The sequence below is a fragment of the Vanellus vanellus genome (genome assembly GCF_965231255.1).
Source record: "Vanellus vanellus genome assembly, chromosome: Z".
NCBI lineage: Eukaryota > Metazoa > Chordata > Aves > Charadriiformes > Charadriidae > Vanellus > Vanellus vanellus.
The window spans coordinates 15878501-15896532 of NC_138908.1; the positions used below are offsets into that span (position 1 = coordinate 15878501).

The following is an 18032-nucleotide window of genomic DNA, read 5'->3' on the forward strand; positions in this document are numbered from 1 at the left end:
GGGGGAATGCAAAGACATGGATCCAGGCTCTTTCCAGTGGTGCCCAGTGACAGGACCAGAGGCAATGGTCACAAACTGAAAAACGGGAGGTTCCCTCTGAACATCAGGAAACTCTTTTACTGTGAGGGTGACTGAGCACTGGTGCAGGTTGCCCAAGGAGGTGGTGGAGTCCTCAACCCTTCCAACCTTGGACATCCTGTCATTCTTTGAATAAAACTTGAAAGAACGCTTATTTGTTGATTTGGCTTACAAAGCTTCTAATTTGGGAAGACAGGAAAGGCTTAACCAGTTGGCAGGGCCACGTGCCTGCTCCCAGACAAGCGAATGCCATTTCCTGCCCCACAAAGCAGAGGCAGTATCAGAATTTGTTCCTACACAGGGAGCTGTTTTATAGGCTAAGGAACACAAAGAAACTCAAGAGGGCTTCACTACCTTGTTTCATAATGCAAGCAGCACCTGTTACAGGTAAAATTGTTACACTCCTTGCACTTCAGCAGCATCCATCTCCTTGGATCTAGCTCCATGGGAAGCCAAAGAATTCCCACAGACGATTCCTACTCTGCCCCTGAAATAAAGCATTTAGCCACCTTTCTCCTTAGGATTCACCTTAAGCCTATGCTTTTCTGCCTGACATTCAGATCCAAGTTTGCTCAGCCTCTCTCTTACAAGTCACCATGATCCAGAAGGTCGTAGGCTTGCTTTATTTACAGCTATCCAGTGAACGCACTGAAGCCCATATGAACAGGAACTGGAAATGGAGTAACCATGCTTAAGGACTCCCAAAACCAATGCAGAAACCAGGTAGAAAGCGAAGAAATGCTGTATTTAAAGAGCATTTATAACTGACTTTTAACATCATCTTTCCTATAAATGTCTGCAACATATTTTCTTTCTCATCTCAGACTAAACAATGATGTTATCAAGCTTCCCCAAATCAGAGGCAGGCCCTCTCATCCAAGCTCACGGTCCAAAATCCTCAGCAACGTGCAGAATCATCGATTCACATGGGCTGGCAGGCACCCATGGGGATTCTCTAGGCTCTCAGACCTTATGGGGATTCGGCTGCTTTATAAGACATTCACAAGGGAACTTTTCCTCTTGAGATCAAGTCTTCAGTTTTCAGCTGGTCTCTCTAAATCTTACTAGGACTCAAGGGAGAGTTTGATTTTTCTTCACAGACAGCAAGCTGTCTCTTTTTTTGCTGAGATGGCGGTAGCTCTGCAAGCACATTCTGCAAGCACATACAGACAGACAGACAGTTCCACCCAAGCAAGGCTGAAATTCATCAATCCCCAGTTCAGAAACAGGAGGATGAACTGACCAATGAGACTTTCACTATGTGGCAGTCCCTGTGTAAAGCATTTTGCACTCCTCTACGTATGACGGAACTCACCATCCCCAAGCAAAATAATTCAAGAATAAAGCAAGGCCCATGGGTGAACAATGCTTTCTTTAATATTAGTTAAAACACTAGATGTTGCCTTGTTCAAGTCTTACATACAGGCAAGTGGCATAACACCTGGCTGACTCTCCAGACAGAAAATGTCTTCCTAGATTACATTAAAAAAATTAACGTTCACATTAACAAAAAAAAAAAAAAAATTACATTTAAAAAAAGAGAACATTTTCAAGATTATCATTATACTTTTGTGCCAACTGCCAGCTATTTTACAAATTACAGCTGCAGCCCAGGAAGTAAGTTTTACCACTGCCCTTTCATAAGTGTTACTACATTTCATTTTTTTGTCTTGAATAAACTCTGAAACTCTTAGATGGATAAGAAATCACAGATTTTCTCACATTTTTAAGATAGAGAATGTATTTCAATCTTTAAACATTAAGGACTCTGACAGTTTTATTTGGTACAACTTCTTTTCTTTTAAAGAACAATGTAAGGTACAGTTTACATTGATGATTAGCAATTCCGTGTAATCTGAAGGCTAAACAAACCACAAGTTAGAGAATATTAAAAATATTTTGTCAGCATCTTCTCCTGTACCAAAAACCAATGGAGCTTGTCAGATGTATGACTGTCAGATGTTTCTGACACACCAGTGTCTTTTCAGGCAGGAAAAATAATCATTTTTTGCTATCTAAAAAATAACTTTGTCGTATCTATGGAAGTAAAGAACAACTTAGGAATTAAAACATTACAGCTAAACATAGAACTAAACACTACAGTTGTAGTGAACAAGCAATGCTATGTGAGAAGTTAAGATAAAATGTTTCTGCATATGAACACAGACCAATGAAGTGCACCAGTCAGTGCTGAAGGAGATCAGTCAGCAGCTGACAACCAATACTTGCATTAGGATCAAACCCTTCAGCTGAAAAAAATCATGAGCTTGCTTATATTGGAGCTAATTTATTAAGTCAAAGATAAGTTATTACTGTTTGACAGACTATTGTGGCAGGAAAGCATTCTACAGATCAGGACAGGAAACAGTGTAGCAGATTCAAATCTACATGCGTTTGTCTCATCATTACAGACAAAACCTCATTTTTTGCTGCATCCTAGAAAAACTATGGTCAGATTTTAGAAGATTCTGGTGTACATTCACAACAGTATGCATTAGTCAGGATCTCAAACGGAATCATCATCTACTGAAAACTTAAGAGCCTGAAAGCATCTTTTTATCAGCGTGTGGGACCTAAGTATCACCTTAACTATTTCATATACCACAGGTATATGAAATAAATAAATAAAAAAAAAAATCTTACAAATTATGTAAAGCTTAAGTATGCCATGCCCTTTTGAGAAAATAGGAAGCCAAACTGAGTAAACTGGAAAAAAAACAAAACAACTGCAGCATGTGCAGCATCACAGCACTAGGGACTTGGCCCATGTAAACCTGCTTTTGCATGTTTTAAAATATTGATCCCCTGAGGCCTGCTTCAGGTAAAGCTGGTCTGAAGACATTATGTACTTGTAGGAAGAGGGCCCAGGTAATAATTTCTTTTAGCCTGCAATTAAAGTAAAACAAAAAAACAAAACCCAAACAAACCAAAACGAAACAAAATCAACCAATCCCACCTCCAAAACCCACAAAACAAACAAACAAATAAACAACCAACCAACCCCCCCCAAACAAGTATATCTCACTGCCATGTTAGGCAGGTTTATAGCAGGAAGTGCTGGGAGATGGGGAAGAATAGTTTCATTCTGAGGAAGCTGTGTGACACTACTTAATTGGAAAAATTATAGTGAAAATTGAACACAGCAAAACCCACTGGACTAGAAAAGCGTCTGCCTTCAAGCTGAGGACAGAGTAGCCTCATCTCCATTCCAGGAAAACTGTGCCTTTGTTTCAGCAGTGAGGAAGAGACAGTTTTCCCGTTCCACATAATTTGCTCAAATAAAAAAAAGCATTTTACTGTATTCTAGGAAGTCAGCAACCACTTGTAAGTGTGTATAGTTCCTAGCTTGTTCAACTTTCATAAACACTGTAGGAAGAGTACAGACTTCAGGAGACAGAAAAAAAACATTCTCACTGAAGTTGCTTCAGCTACTCTGGTAAAAATAAAAGTATTTGCATTTAACTGATGCTGTATTTAAGCATCAATCTATCTACCTTTAGATCAAGAAGTAAAAATGTTATTCTCTGGAAAACAGAACTAAAAATTGAGCAAATATCAGACTGTGTGCATTTAGACTTTGTTAAAGCACAAACATCAATAACCTGTAACTAACAGGCATAGCTCATTGTAAAATCAAGCTATGGCTTCCAGAGCTTGAGGAGGCCATCTTCACTGTAAGTAGCAATCAGGTTCTGGTGGGGGTGATGAGCAATGCCAATGACATCTTTTTCATGAACCTAGAGAATAAGCAGAAAGATGCATCAGGGGATTCTTCCTTTATCAGATTCAAGCCAAACATTCCCTTCAAACAAGAACTAGAGGAAAGATGGACTGAGGTTTAACATGCTTTGTGCACATTGCTAAAGCAGAGGAACATAACCCCCCAGCAATAAGTTCCAGTGGCAAACAACTTTTATGACATAGCAGTTACTTTGTATTGGGTGAGGGAAGGTTCAGTGAAGGTTTACATCCATCGAAATCCACAACATTCCCCATTAAATTTAGACATTCAAGCTGGTATTCCTCTTTAGTTTAATCCAAGGCAAATGTAAGCCTGACAACTTGGCCAGATTCTCCATCAGCCAGAGCCCAGGACAAGACGTGCTCTAGTTTAAATAAGTTTGCACCAATTCACTATTGGATTGGTGGCTAAACATTTTCATAACTTTAAAAATTAAAACAGTTCTAAAAAACCTAAAGACATTCTACAGCCAAGTGTTCTGGAATGTGTTTGTTACCAATCATGGCTGCTCTAGGTGAAAGATTCCTTGGTACAAGACTTCTTCCTACGGACTTCTCCTTATGGACTTCATAAATAATGAACATTTAGATCATCCTTGTGTTTAGAACTCTGCAAAAGCTCAAAGCTAAGAACTTACAGTCAGAGTTCTCTCCAGCTTGCCGGTCACTGTGCTAAAGCAATAGAGCACAAAATCTTCGCCAACACAGTAGATCCATTCACCGCGAGGTGAAAGCGCACAGCAGACAAAGTCACCACCTTCTCTTTTACCAGAGCTAAAACTTCTTACAATCTGTAAAGATACCCCCCCAAAAATATTTGGCAGGATTAAACTGAAGTACATCATTACTACGTTCAGGACAAAAATACTGAGGCAGTACTAGGTCTGTTTAGAACACAGGATCTCTCCACAGATGCAATCACTTTCTGCAAGTGAAGCTGTTCTATAACCTGGGTAGAGAATATTTTGTCATAAAAGCAAACTGGAGAAATCAGGTTTAACCCAAGGCTAAGTTATTAACTAGGTTTTTGGAATTCTTAAAATCACTGAGAGAGAGATTTGAAAGGATACCAGTAAGATCACATACTTGTCCTTGCATATTCATGATGACGACTGTATTCGATCTGTTGCAAACAACAAAGTGTTCTGGGTTTTTAGGGAGCAGAATGACGCTGTTCACAGTAATGTCTGTCCCAGCAGTGCTGCCAAGAGATTTGAAGGTATTTGAGCACTCTGTTGTCTTCACATTCCAAACCTAGTATGAAAAATAAACGTAAACCCAATTAGCTTTAAAAAAAAATAAAAATAAGGTGATTCAGGAAACAGGATTCAGATTTTTTAAGGCTCCTGAAGGGAAATGTGAATTGAAAAAATTGTAGTTTAAGGCTGACTTAAAAAAAATTATCTATTTTAAAATATGGACACTACAAACAATTTTACTACATCTGAACAGAAAGTGAATTTCTATTATCCAAATTCAGCCTGGCTCACTTTTATTAAGCATATTCCCTGAGGGGTGAGTCCAGACTTGTCTTCTGGTTTTAGCTGGTATCTGTGAATGTATGTGCAGCCTCTCCACATGCAATTTGCCTTACAGAAGACAAACACAAAAACTGCTGAAAAAGCAAAGCCTCAGTGGTATTGCTGGAAGAGATATCCCAGCTTAGAGCTACTTCAGGCTCAACACCAGGCTGTTCTAGCTGTTCAGAAACAGGAAATAGAACTGCTCATTTAATAGTTAAAAGAAAATGTAACTCACTATCTGTGGAATATTTTTGCTGTTTACATACTAGTACAATCAAAATGGAAGATACCACCTTCTTATGCTATTCCTGTGCTTAGGGCAGTCTAGCAAAGAGTGCATGTTTGAAGTAACACCCCATTTAATATGAGCAAAATCTGTCACACTCTTGTACGCCACATCTATAAACCGGATCCATTCACCCACCCACCATCCATTGCATCGATGCCCTACTTAGTGTAGCTGTTTCTATATTCATTTATTTATTATTAGTCAGTAATGCCCTGTACGCAACAATGCTTTACTCCTCTTCAACTACTACACACTGAGCAGTTCCACTCTTTGAGACTAGAAGCCAAATCTATCACTTCTACAATCAGTTTCATTAATGCTCAATTACTTAGCTTACACAGCAAGGGACTCCTAAGCACCAAGAAATAAACAGGTGTCCAACACAGTAAGCAAGAAAATGCCGTTATTTCAGACAAGGGAATCCCCACATTCTAGGACAAAAGTTGTCACAGTCAATTCTATTTCTAGAATGAAGCAGGAACAGACAGATAAGTACTGCACTTATGTTCTCCTTTCATAAACACAGCAGAAGCAGGCTCTGCAAGAGTCTGAAACTTCACCAGTTCTCACTTACACCAACCTACAGCAAAGGTCACAAGCAGATACTAATGCTAACTCCAAGTCCTTCTCCCATGACTGCAGCAGTTATAAGAAATCAGCTACAACATGCAAAGAGTCTTTAATGTGTTACTTAGAAAAGGTAAATGCTATCTTACCTTCACTGTGCCATCAGAGGATGCACTGATAATATAGTGGCCATCCTGGGTAAAAGTAGCTTCATTGACGAAGGACGAATGACCACGGAATTCCTTTAAAGTTTTCCCAGACTTTAAACCATGAATCCTGTCACACAACAGAGGTCATAACTGAGTGAGCAACTGAGGTAGTCTGAACCACCCCCTGGCTTCACCATATTTTAAATCTGAGATATCTTTGATAGGCAATAACAAAAAGTGCTAAAAATGTGCAAACCATAAGTCTTTATCACAAGCCTCTCAAAGACATTATGTGTTCCTGAGAAAAGCTCTGGGAAATACCATCAACCTTCAGCCTCAAGGACCTGTATGTAATATACACTGTATATATTAGAAGACAGGACTATGAAAGCCAAAACTATGAAGCCAACAACAAAAATTACAGAATTGGAAGTGACCCCTGGAGGTCTCTAGTCCAACGGACTCCTTAAAGCAAAAGCAACCTTTAAGTGAGGTCAGCTTGCTCAGAGCCTTGAGCAAGTCCTTGTCGAGTTAAGAAAACTTCTTTCCTTATACACAGCCAGCATTTTTCTCTTTTGCAAGCTGTTGCCGTTGTCTCTTACTGGGCAACTCTGCAAAGAGTTTCCTTTGTCATCTAAAGGGAATTATATTGCTAAGTTGTATCAGCCTTAAATTGTAGTACCAACTGGCTACAGAAATACAGTTTTCAAGCAGAAGTCTGAAGCCTTCAGAATGAAGGCTTATTTCATTTGAAGCTTGCTGTCCTTGATTCAACACCCGACCTTACATAATTTCAGTTAAAATACTTATGTTACAGTTCACATATATCAGGATTTAAACAGATTAGCATCTCTCATTAAGATGTTTTGTAATGCCTGTTCACTGTGCGGTTGCCTCCAGATCCAGACATTTCTTCATTTTCATCTAAAGCAGTACCATTGGTACCACTGGGTTTTACCGTACTGGCAAGAGCCTAAAGCTATTAAACTTATTACATAACTCCATTCAATTAAATATGAAATGTATACAGTCACCAAGCACTGGATCAATCTGATTCACAATGTAAGTTCCATATCCTTCAACTCAATTTTGAAAAAGACAGATAAGGAAGCTCGAAACCTTGACAAACTGGACAGATGGACTGAGAGAAACCTCATGACGTTGACAACAGATGGTTGCAGAATCACCTCAGGCATCAGAATCACCTCAGGGCTGACAGGCTGCCGAGGAGGACTGCAGCAAAGGACCTGGCAGTCCTTGGGGAGACCAAAGTGAAGGCCAGCAGCGTGCTGTGGCATTGAGGAAACCCAGCCACACACCAGACGCATTAGGGGAGGCACACTGCAGATGCGGGTTCACCCCCTACTTGGCAGAGGTGTAGCCACCTCTGGAGGACTGTGTCCTCCACTAAGGGGCCACTAGGATGGCCAGAGGGCTGGACCACACCATGCATGAGGAGAGGCTAAGACGGCTGTGCCTGTTCAACTCGGAGAACTGAAAGTTCATGAGCATCTAATTGCTGTCTTCCTTGTAGACAAAAAAGTTAAACAAATTATTATTAAGTATTGTAAGTCAGAATAACCTCAAAGAAGAAAAATAGCTGTGAACTAGACAAAACTGATCTAAGCTTCTTTTAACTGCCGCAAAGTGTCTGCGTAGCAATAGAAGAGCTTTGTTGCAAACCAAATCTACCTAGTAGTGAAAAAAATTCCACTCAGTAACAAGACACCTAATAGGTGCATGATCAGAATTACTCTACAACACGAATGTTAGGCGACACTTTCCAGATGCTAAGAGCTGCAGGAACAAGTGTTTGATGAAGTTGCTGCCCATCTGGTAACTTAGATTAGAACAGAGTTTGAGTATTTTTGTGACTATTTGCTAGTATTAAAAGTTACAATTAACTTTCATTCTTGCTTTTATCCACACTGCAATGATCCTTAAAAAAAAAAAAAAAAACACACAACAGAAAAAGGATATTTAAGTCCTTACTAAACACCTGAAAAATTGTAACTATTTGGTTAACATCACTACCTAACAGGTTTTTAAAGAATAAATGCAGTCAGATCCTCCGCAGAATTGCATAGCTAAACGACAGACAAGATGCAAAGGGCACAAGTTACAAAGGGAAAAAAGAACAAACCAAACCAAAACAGAAAGTATTTCCTTAGGTCCAACAGGATTTTCTCTGAGGGGGTTGTACTACCATGGGGCAGATGCCAAGTAAAGCAGTGGGGTCTCCTCCACTCATGGAGATTTTGAGAACTCAGCCGGACAAGGAAGGCCCTGAGCAAGCTGACCTAACTGAAATGTTGGTTGTGCTTTGAGAAGCATATTGGACTAGAGACCTCTAGAGGTACCTTTTAAATCAAACTATTTTGTAATTTATACCTAGTCTGCCTTACACAGGTTGCACAGATGCTTGAACTTTCTTAGAGCGCAGGCGCAAACCTAACCACCTTCATACCTGTCCCACAGCAATCCATTGCTTTATCATGTTCTTGCTTAACAGATTACCCGCACACCAGGTAAGCTGCAGTAATTCTATGAATGTAAGTTTTAGCACGTGGAAAGTGTCAGGTAATGCCAAGTTTGTTCAGTTTAGCCCAAGCATGTTAAGGGGGATGTGCTTGCTTGGATTTTCTGCAGACAGACCTCATATCCAACCACTGTAACTGAGCTGACACACTATCAACTTGCTAAATACACTAACTGGATTGCACACCAAAGCAAGTCCAAAGTTTCTAGAAAGACTCAACTCCCATTCCTGGATTCCCAAGATCTCGGCTTGCAGGCCTTTAACATCGTGAACAGTTTCGCTGCCCAAAAGGAATGCCATAGACATTGGGAAATTGAACTATACAGTTTGGTTAAAAAACCCCAGAGCTCATATCCTAACCTAGTGCTGGTGCTACACAGCAAGGGATGGTTTGCATGAGAAATGGAAAGAATTCCCATGTCCAAAAGCAGAACTGCAGACACAGCTTGGAGAGATGGGAGTTATCTTTTGGGAGAGAAGAGAAAAATGATCCTATCTCATGTCTCTATGGCTCTTGTCCATCACTGAAAGGAGTTTTCTTCTCTTGTCAGCACAAATGTAAAAAACATCTGACCACATAATTTTTCTCTAACAGAGATTCCAAAAAAGTAGTACACTTCAGAGATCACAGAATAACTTAGGCTGGAAGACACCCCAGAAGACCTCTATTCCACTGCTCTCCTCAAAGCAACATCAACTTCCAAGTCACTCATCATCTCATGCAATTTAGCTTTGAAAGTCTTCAAGGACTGAGGTCCCCACCAGCCTGACCGAACTCTCTTAGTGTTGTCCAAGCACTGCTTCTTTCCCAAGGGGAGAAAAAGGTTTTTCCTTATATACAGCCAGAATTTCACTTCCTGGAGGTTATCCCCTGCAGGAACTGTGCACTTAAGAAGAGTCTGGCATTGCCTTATCTACGACTACCACTAGATGAGGCAACTACATCCCTTCTCAGCCTTCTTTTTCCAGGGTGACCAGGCCCAGTTCTCTCAGTCTGATACACCATGTACATCTGAAGAGATACTCAGATCAAAACCCAACACCTTAGAGTACAGGAAAGGCTGTCCTGCCATTTCCAGATACAAATTGCAACTCCTGCCCTTGAAGCTCTCAGGGTCCATCAGCCTGGCTGTCTTCCAGGGTTGGATCTCTAGTATTCCCTATCAGACTGCTGGGAAGAATAGATGCCCAGAGAACATATTCTTTGGATCCTTCTTCCTCTTGTTCCACTCCAAAGGAAGTTCTCTGGATCCAAGAGAGATAGAGGGGTGGATCTGGAGGCTGGGATTACAGAGATGAACTTAGGGTGTGTGCTGGGGCAAGAACCCTTTTATGATAAGCACTAGCAATGCATGACTTAGACAGGGAGCAGCAACAGAACGCAAAGTGATTGTTCCTGAATGTGTAGGGATGCACGTTATCTCCTCTCACCCACCTGCAGCTCATAGGGACATATAGACCCTTATTCCAGCCCACAGGAGAGCCATAACTATTGCTAACTGAGATTCCCAAGCATTTTTGGACTTTTGGAAATTTTGCTCTATTGAGCAACTATCAGGTGGAAGCAGAGAAGATGCACCAAAATACTTAAAGCTGCTCTCAGAGGATTTCTTTCGATAGTAGAAAAAGAGAAGCCCATGATACTGCTTCACAAAGAACATAAACTGGATGGAATCAACTACTGCCATGTCATCTATTAAAGCTAGTGAGTATGATTAGGCTGTTTAGGCCATTTAAAAAAAAATGTCATCATCCTGTTCTCCTCAGATCTTTTTTTACCCTAAGCTTATCATAAAAAATATTACTTTTCCAGGCTGACACAACTGTTTCTTAAGCTAGGAGTCTCCCAGAAAGAAAATGCACAAGGTCAATGTAAATGACAACAGGGCAGAAGAAGTCCTTGGCCCCTAGCCCTGGAATAATGCAAGGTAAGCAAGGTGAAAGCTCAAACTTTCAAACTGTTCCTCCCCAACCCTCAGCAGTCCTACACTCCTCTTAGTATTGAAACTCAATGCAAAAGGATCAAATCCCAGGTCAAATCTGTTTGCTTTCTTCCTGCACTGTAGCTCACACATTCTCAGTCTATTTACCTGATTGTCTGATCAAAAGAAGCACTAAGAATTTGGCTGCTGTCTTTGGAGAAACTGAGGCATGTAACACCTTTACTGTGTGCTCGTTCGAATCTTCTCAGACACTGACCGCTCTGGATTTTCCACACCTGGAGAGGAAACAGCAAATGAAACAGAGGTGGTTACTTTGTTATGAGATCACAGAAGTTTAAATATCAAACTCAATATGTATCTGTTTCTAATCCATGCTAAAGATAATTGTTTTTTATATGGAATTGCAACATTACTGCAATTGCAAGTGAATACTTTTGGTCACCACCTCTGCCAACATACCATAGAAAAAGATTTGTACCTTGATCTTTCCATCTTGTGCTCCAGTTGCTAGCATTTCTGTATCTCTACTGAAGCACATACAGAGCACTGCATCATCCATCATCATAAAATTATCTTGTGCCTGGTACTTCAGATCCTAAATAAAAGCAGAAGATCCACCAGTCAAAATAGTGAGTTCAATGAAATATATTTTATGTCGAAGTGCAAAAGTACTAGCAGTTTTAACTTCAGTTATATTTTATAGCCTATCATCAAGCAGACCTCACAGCTTTATAACAGGGAAGTGCTACTGTCACCATTTGAGAGGCAGTAACGATGATCCAGAAAATTAAAAAAAATAAAAATGTTATTGCAGAAGGAAGTCTATGACAAACCAGACAATTAAACCCCCATCAAGATTCCAGATTGATATTTGAACCACCCAAGCATACAGCCTTTTCAGACTCAGTCCCCAAGAAGTTAAAACAAAAATAAAGTATAATCTCAAAGAATATAACCAGGGGGTCTGGCCAATGAACTACCTGTGTGAAATGAGGCACAATTTACCTTCCTAATCTTTCCAGTAGTGAAGTTCCATACTTCAATGAAACCATCAACAGAGCCAGTAACCAGATACTGTCCATCTGGGGAAAACCGAGCACACTCCACATGCGACTTCTGCCCAAACTGTTTTACAGAAGAATACAAATTAAGCCTCATAAGCAATTTAAAGGGAGCAACTCATTAAAACAAAATTGTATTCTCATTTTGGTTGCAAAAATACAGTATTTTCTAGAGGTATGCATTCACAAATTTAATGTAAAGGTACAAAAAACCCCCTGTCAATACCTACATATTAGCACTTCATAAACAAACTGAAAAAAACCCTCCTTTTGGTCTAGTAATACTTGTGAAACTTACATCAAACACTTCATGCTTACAGCAGCAGTTGGGTTGATTGCCTTCATATTTCTGTTTTTGCCATGAATTGTGTATGTTAACAAATACCTTTCCAGTACCCAACACATATCCCTAGCAGACTTCAGAAATTTCTGAAGTAGTGCAAGTCGCTTCACTTGGAAGGATGTTTTTCCAGCGAAATTTTCACAGAGAATGTTTGGGTTTTTTTTTTTTTTTTACATACAGTTTTAAAATTTTTAAATTTAAAATTTTTAAACATAAGCAACCATACAACTGAGTATAGAAAAAAGTTTTCAATAATCAATACAAAAATCCAAGACTGGTACTGATAAACAAAACAAGTTCTAATAAAACATTTTTATCACAGTGCTATTGAACACCACAAACCGTAAGTTCCAACTCATGACTTCCAAAAAACATCTGTTCGTTGTGAGAACTGGTAGAGCTACTACAGTGAACTAACACTTCTCACTGTTCAGAATAGCTTGGTGAAGTTGAAAAGCCTATTCCATATTGTGAGCGCTGCAGGGCAACTACGTCATTACAACACAGTTTTCCTTCTCTTTTGAAATCTATGTGATAAAATCCTTAAAAAGGAAATACTGATCATATTAGTAGACCTGGTATGTTGTAATTCGTGATCAAAACTTCAGTGGTTCACAGAAGCTAATACACAAGCACAGAAGTTTAAGACATGAGTATTTCCTTGCACAAATAAAGAAGGCAACTAAGCAAACCACTCCTGAAAACTGCATTATTCTGAACTGTGAAGTCAAAGAAACAATTAGTGCCTTTATCATATTCACAAATACCATGAGCAGTCAATCTTGTTAAGGGACCTCATTTCAGACTCTCATGGAAAGTCTCTGGATGAGATAAAGCATAGAGAAGTTAAAAAACAAAACAAAACAAAACCAACAAAGACACAGAGAGAGGGAAAGCACTTACAAAAAAGCAAAAGAATTCAGATGGTTTACTCTTATCTCCCAATGTAAAGCACAGGAAGGAACAAACAGCAGTAACACACATAAAAGCAAACACAACATCACCTTAATGTGTCTGCTTAGCTGTGTGGGGAACTTTTCTTCTTCTACATCTTTCACAGCTGCTTTGCCTCTGAACAAGTCAATTGTCATACCAGGAGGAAGCAGGCCCTGATGCTGCTGCCATTTCAGTGCCTTTAGAGGAGTTGAAAGCCATACAGTTAGGTATCAGTTAACATACATCTTCCTCATCAAAACTTGCTTCTAATTAACACAATACAGCAATAGTTTCTGGTACCCTTACAAATTGTATGATTGTAAAGTTTGAGGCAAATATGCTGTAAACAATTACTTGAAACAAGACTTATCAGATTCCGCTTCCTAACTCATGACCACAAACAGAACAGAACATTATCTCCAAACGATTTTTGCAAGTGAGAATGACTCAGGCCCACTCTTCTTATTCTACCTTCAGTACACAGTATAAAGTACATACCCAGTGTGAATTCAATCTTTTGTTAATTTAAATTACCCGACCAGTTGTCTATTTGCCTAGAACTGCATACATAAAATGAAAAATGACACATAAGCTTTCTTGGAAGGCACAAGTGAACTTAATTCAAAAGATGGAATCTTATACACCCCCTTCAGCAGAAAGACACCTTCGGTCACAGGACACACCTGTTATGCTGACAGGATTTATTCGGCATGCTTACAAGCTTAAAAAGTAAGATTTAAGCCATAAAACAGCAGAATATATGAAATGCTGCCTGCATAGAGTATCAATGAATATATTCAGATAATCAAAAAAGAGTAAGCACAACAGCAGAAACAGCATGTGTTAAAATGTACTTTGAAAATAATCTTTTCTATGCACTGAGTATTTATTCTCTGGGAAGAAATCTACTGCTGGAGTGCTGACTTCCTACAACTGCTAAATCCTTGAGACATGGAGAAAATATTTTTAATTATATCACATGCAAGTGTGCAATATTTAAGCTTTACTTTTACAGAGTTGGAGAATCAACTATGTCACAGTTTTATGCAGCCAAGATCTACAGAAACTGACATAGCTACTAAAATATTTTTCAAGAATTACCTGCCCCAACAATGCCATAAGACGAGATGGAGGTACCACACTGACTTCTCCAGCTAACGCTTGTGCAATAGCAGCTCTCCGCTTCTCTTTGCTACTTCCATCTGGGTAGGCCTAGAGAGAAATTATTCTTATGAAGTGATTCTTTTAAACTATTTTCCATAAAAGCATCCATGGCTGTGAACTGAAGCCCCTTGCAGATTCATTTGCTATTAGGTGTTCAAAACAGCCTTTATCTTTAACATCAACCCTTGAAACATGTGAGATATGCTTTCACTAAAAATGTCAGACTGACATAATCAGTCAGAAATAATGCCTTGTTATTATTGCCATTATAAAACAATTTTATTTACAGAATGTACATTTTCTTCTGCGTTTATAAGACAGGAAAAGCAAGGCACATATGTCATCCAGTTGCAGGATACAGGTATAAATCCACAAACTCCCAACTGCAGTATACTTCAAAACCACTGCTCTGCTGCCTAGTGATCAAGTGTTACACACCATTTCCCAAACACTTCATACAACATGTAAAATAATCAAACTGGAAAGCTGCACATTCTCACTCCCAGAATGGAAAAGATGCCATAAGCCGTTAGCAACTTCGAACGATGCTTGGGGTCATGCAAGACAGCATTGTGAAGTCTTTAGGAATAGCATAACATACCTCACGAGGATCAAAGTAAGATCTGGCCAGAAGGTTTTCAAGGTGGATGTACCGCTCTGGCTGAGTTTGTTTTAGCATGATCATGGGATCTGTTTGTCTCAGGAGAGACCTGGCAGCACCTAGTTCCCGGAGCTCAATCAACTCCAGCACAACCTGCACCAAGAGACAGACACCCGCATCAGCAAAGGGTGCCCCCTCCAGAGAGGGGCTTCCCCCCAAAACCAGAGAAATCCACGCACTGCCTACTCTCACCCACCTGCTCGTAGAGATCAATGAGGGTCTTGTCGGGCAGCTTCAGCGACTGTATGGCTTGCAGCACTGTGTCCCAATGCCCGCTGTTGATGTCTGCCACAAAGCTCTCGATACTGTCCACAGTGTTGAGGGACACAGTCGTTTCCTCCTGAAGGGTTGCGAGGGCTCGGTGGAGGCTGTTCTCTTTCAGGTACTGCATGATCAGCCGGATCACGCTGCAAGGGAACAGGGCGCACTCACGGCATCAGCCCCGCGAGCCGCCCTCACCGCGGTCCCCCCTCAGCCGACGCAGCCCCCTCCTGCCCGGGTGCCCAGCCGCGGCGGAACTAGCATCACCCCCGCGACCGCGGACGCCCTCATGTCCCCCGATCACCTCAGGGGCAGCCCCTCCCCCACGGCCACGCCGCCCTGCAACGGCTCCCGCGTCGGCCCGGCGTCACCGCCTTCTCCCGCCGCCACCACCCCGCCGCCAGGACCGGGACCGCCACCCCTCCCCGCCGCCGCCACACGCACTCGGAGGACTCGATTTCGATCGACATCTTGAGCCGCAGTCACAGTTCACGAAGAGCCCTCCGCCACCTCCTCCCCGACTTCCGGCCTCGCGCTCCGCCGCTTCCGGTCCGCGCCACGCCACGCCACGGGACCGCCCCTCCCACCTGTCACGTGGCTGAGGAGGAGGGCGGGGGGAGACGCCGGCGGTGGGCATGCGCGCTGGGACGTCCTCGCGCCACGGCGGCGGGGCGGCTCGGGCGCCCCCTGGCGGTGCCGGGACGCGGTCCGGGGAGGCGGCGGGGGCCCCCGGCCCGGCTGAGGGCGGCCGGTGCCGGCAGGGCCTCGCTGGGGCCTCCGTGGGGCCTCGCTGGTGCTTCCGGGGGTGGGGAGGGCCCGGGGCCCGTCTTCGGCAGCGCCGGGAGAGCCAGGAGCCTCCATGTCCTCGTTGTTACTCCTCAGGCGGAATGAATATTGGGCTTAAGGCCTGTGACGTAGCAGAAGCCAAACACAAGTTCGTGGATGCAGAACTGCTGGTGGGCCGAGCACAGTGGTGACGCGGCCAGGAAGGCTGAGAGACGACATGAGTAAAAAAGCATCATAAAAGGTTGGGGCCAGTGTTCTCCCAGGAGTGGCTATTGGTTCTGGGAGCTGAAAGAGATTGGGTTTTTTTTCCTATCCCTCAAAATAGCAGCACTTGAAATAGAACAGCCACTTGAGTGACACAGCAAGTGTAACATCAAGGCAAGAGCACTAATGTAAGTTAACCTGCATAGGTACTCTGTTCACTGCTGTCTTAGAAGTATGGTTTGTGCCTTCAGCGTAAGCTGTGTTTGAGTGTTATACAGTTGCAATACAAAACTCTATGTTTTCCAGTGGGTTTCCCACAGAACTGCAGCCTACCTACTGTCCTTCACTCATCAGCATTTCAGGAGGTTACCTGCAGTGACACTGACACGTCCGACTGCAGGTTGGGCCGGGCATGATGCAGAGCAGCTCCTTGGCTACCTGCTTATTTGCATGTGCAGGTTTGCAGATGCAAACCAGGGATCTTTCTTGCTGGTTGCAAGGCTTACGTCTGTGTGAGCTCTGCATTTTAAGAGTGTGGTCGTGTGTGAAAGAATGACACTGCATAAAGTAGTATTTCATTGGTAGAGAAGTATCTTGGCTGCTTTAATTATGGACTAGGACTTGGAAAAATGCTGCTGTACCAGGCAGAGCCCTCCAGTGGTGAGGGAGCACATGAGAGACAGCTGTCCTTTAAGCACAGTAAAGGGTGGCTGTGGCAGTCCATCTGTGCTGCTTGGACTCTAACTGAGGCCAAAAGTCTTGAAGCTCCAGTTAATGCTAGAAGATGAGTAAAGCCAACTGTCCCTCCTGGCTGCATGTAGGCTTAGGTGGCCTTGCTGGGAAGGGAGTTCCTCGTTCCCTGGGCAGCACCAAGGATCTTGCTGCCCATGTCTCCCCGGCGTGAGGCACTTCCCACCCAATACCAGTGTGTGCCCAATACCAGTGCTAGACTGCCAGCACATGACGATGTGAAATCCGCTGTGCTCAGCCCCTCTTGAATGGACTTGTTCCTTGCTGTTTTTTTAGGCTTAGCATACAATTTAGTGGATGAGCCATTGAAAATAGAGCCGTGTGTGAGAAACTGCCTGCCTTTGCCAACAAAAGCTGTTCTTCGCTGTCTTTGTCCCCAGAGTGCTTAAGAAAGTAATCCAATAGCTTAAAGTTGAAAAAATAGTGAGTGAGGCACACGGCTAATGTTTTGCATGCTGTTGTTTCCTTTCTGTGATCCCAACTAACTGTTTTTAACTGCTGTTACAGAGGTGCACGGATTATTGTTGGGAAATACCAGTTAATCATTTCAGGCATATTTGTTTTCAATGACAGATGTATTTATGTGTGTTGAAGGTTGTTTTGAAAACAAGTCTGATCCAGACTGTAACAAAGCAAAGCCATAAAATCCAAAGATGGCAGCTATTTTTGTGCTGGCAGCACAGAGGAACCTGGCTCAATCCATCAGTAAATTCAGCTGGTGCTCTCTTGCCTGGCCTTCCTCCTGTGTTGCTGGTCTCTAGCAGGAAAAGCCAAATGGGCAAGCTACCTGGTCCTGAACTGTCACAGTCCTTAGGATGGCATTTTTCTGAAAGGTAAAACTGGCTCAGGAATGCACTAACACACTGGGCAGATGTTGGTGGTATATACCCCATCTGGCCTTCCCTGATAGCTGCAGAGGGAAGTGGACACCCCAGCTAAACCTCCCTGTGTGGTGAGTCAGAGCTCGCCATGAAAAAAGGGTCCCGGACACACCAAGTGCTGCGCAAGCACACGAGAAGCAGACTTTGGCTTTGTGG

At 42.2% G+C, this 18032-nt stretch overlaps 1 protein-coding gene across 1 annotated transcript; it reads right to left on the bottom strand.

Moving 5' to 3' along the window:
• Positions 1 to 1433: 1433 nt before the first annotated feature.
• Positions 1434 to 15776, bottom strand: SMU1 (SMU1 DNA replication regulator and spliceosomal factor). Its single transcript, XM_082497019.1, has 12 exons — positions 15700 to 15776; positions 15191 to 15401; positions 14935 to 15087; positions 14271 to 14381; positions 13238 to 13366; positions 11835 to 11954; positions 11308 to 11424; positions 10977 to 11104; positions 6348 to 6474; positions 4906 to 5073; positions 4458 to 4610; positions 1434 to 3815 (listed from the first exon to the last, which is right to left on the bottom strand). Exons 1-12 carry the CDS (start codon positions 15723 to 15725, stop codon positions 3717 to 3719), a joined length of 1542 nt encoding a protein of 513 aa, XP_082353145.1. The 5' UTR covers positions 15726 to 15776; the 3' UTR covers positions 1434 to 3716.
• Between the last annotated feature and the right edge of the window lie 2256 nt (positions 15777 to 18032).

Excerpts from the sequence above, each read along its gene's own strand:
- SMU1 (XM_082497019.1), bottom strand. The coding sequence starts at position 15,725 with ATGTCGATCGAAATCGAGTCCTCCGA. Across the intron at positions 14,382-14,934 it reads CTTACTTTGATCCTCGTGAG|GCCTACCCAGATGGAAGTAG; the intron begins GTATGTTATGCT and ends ATTTCTCTCTAG. Across the intron at positions 6,475-10,976 it reads TCTTTTGATCAGACAATCAG|GATTCATGGTTTAAAGTCTG; the intron begins GTAAATAGACTG and ends GTTGTGTGACAG.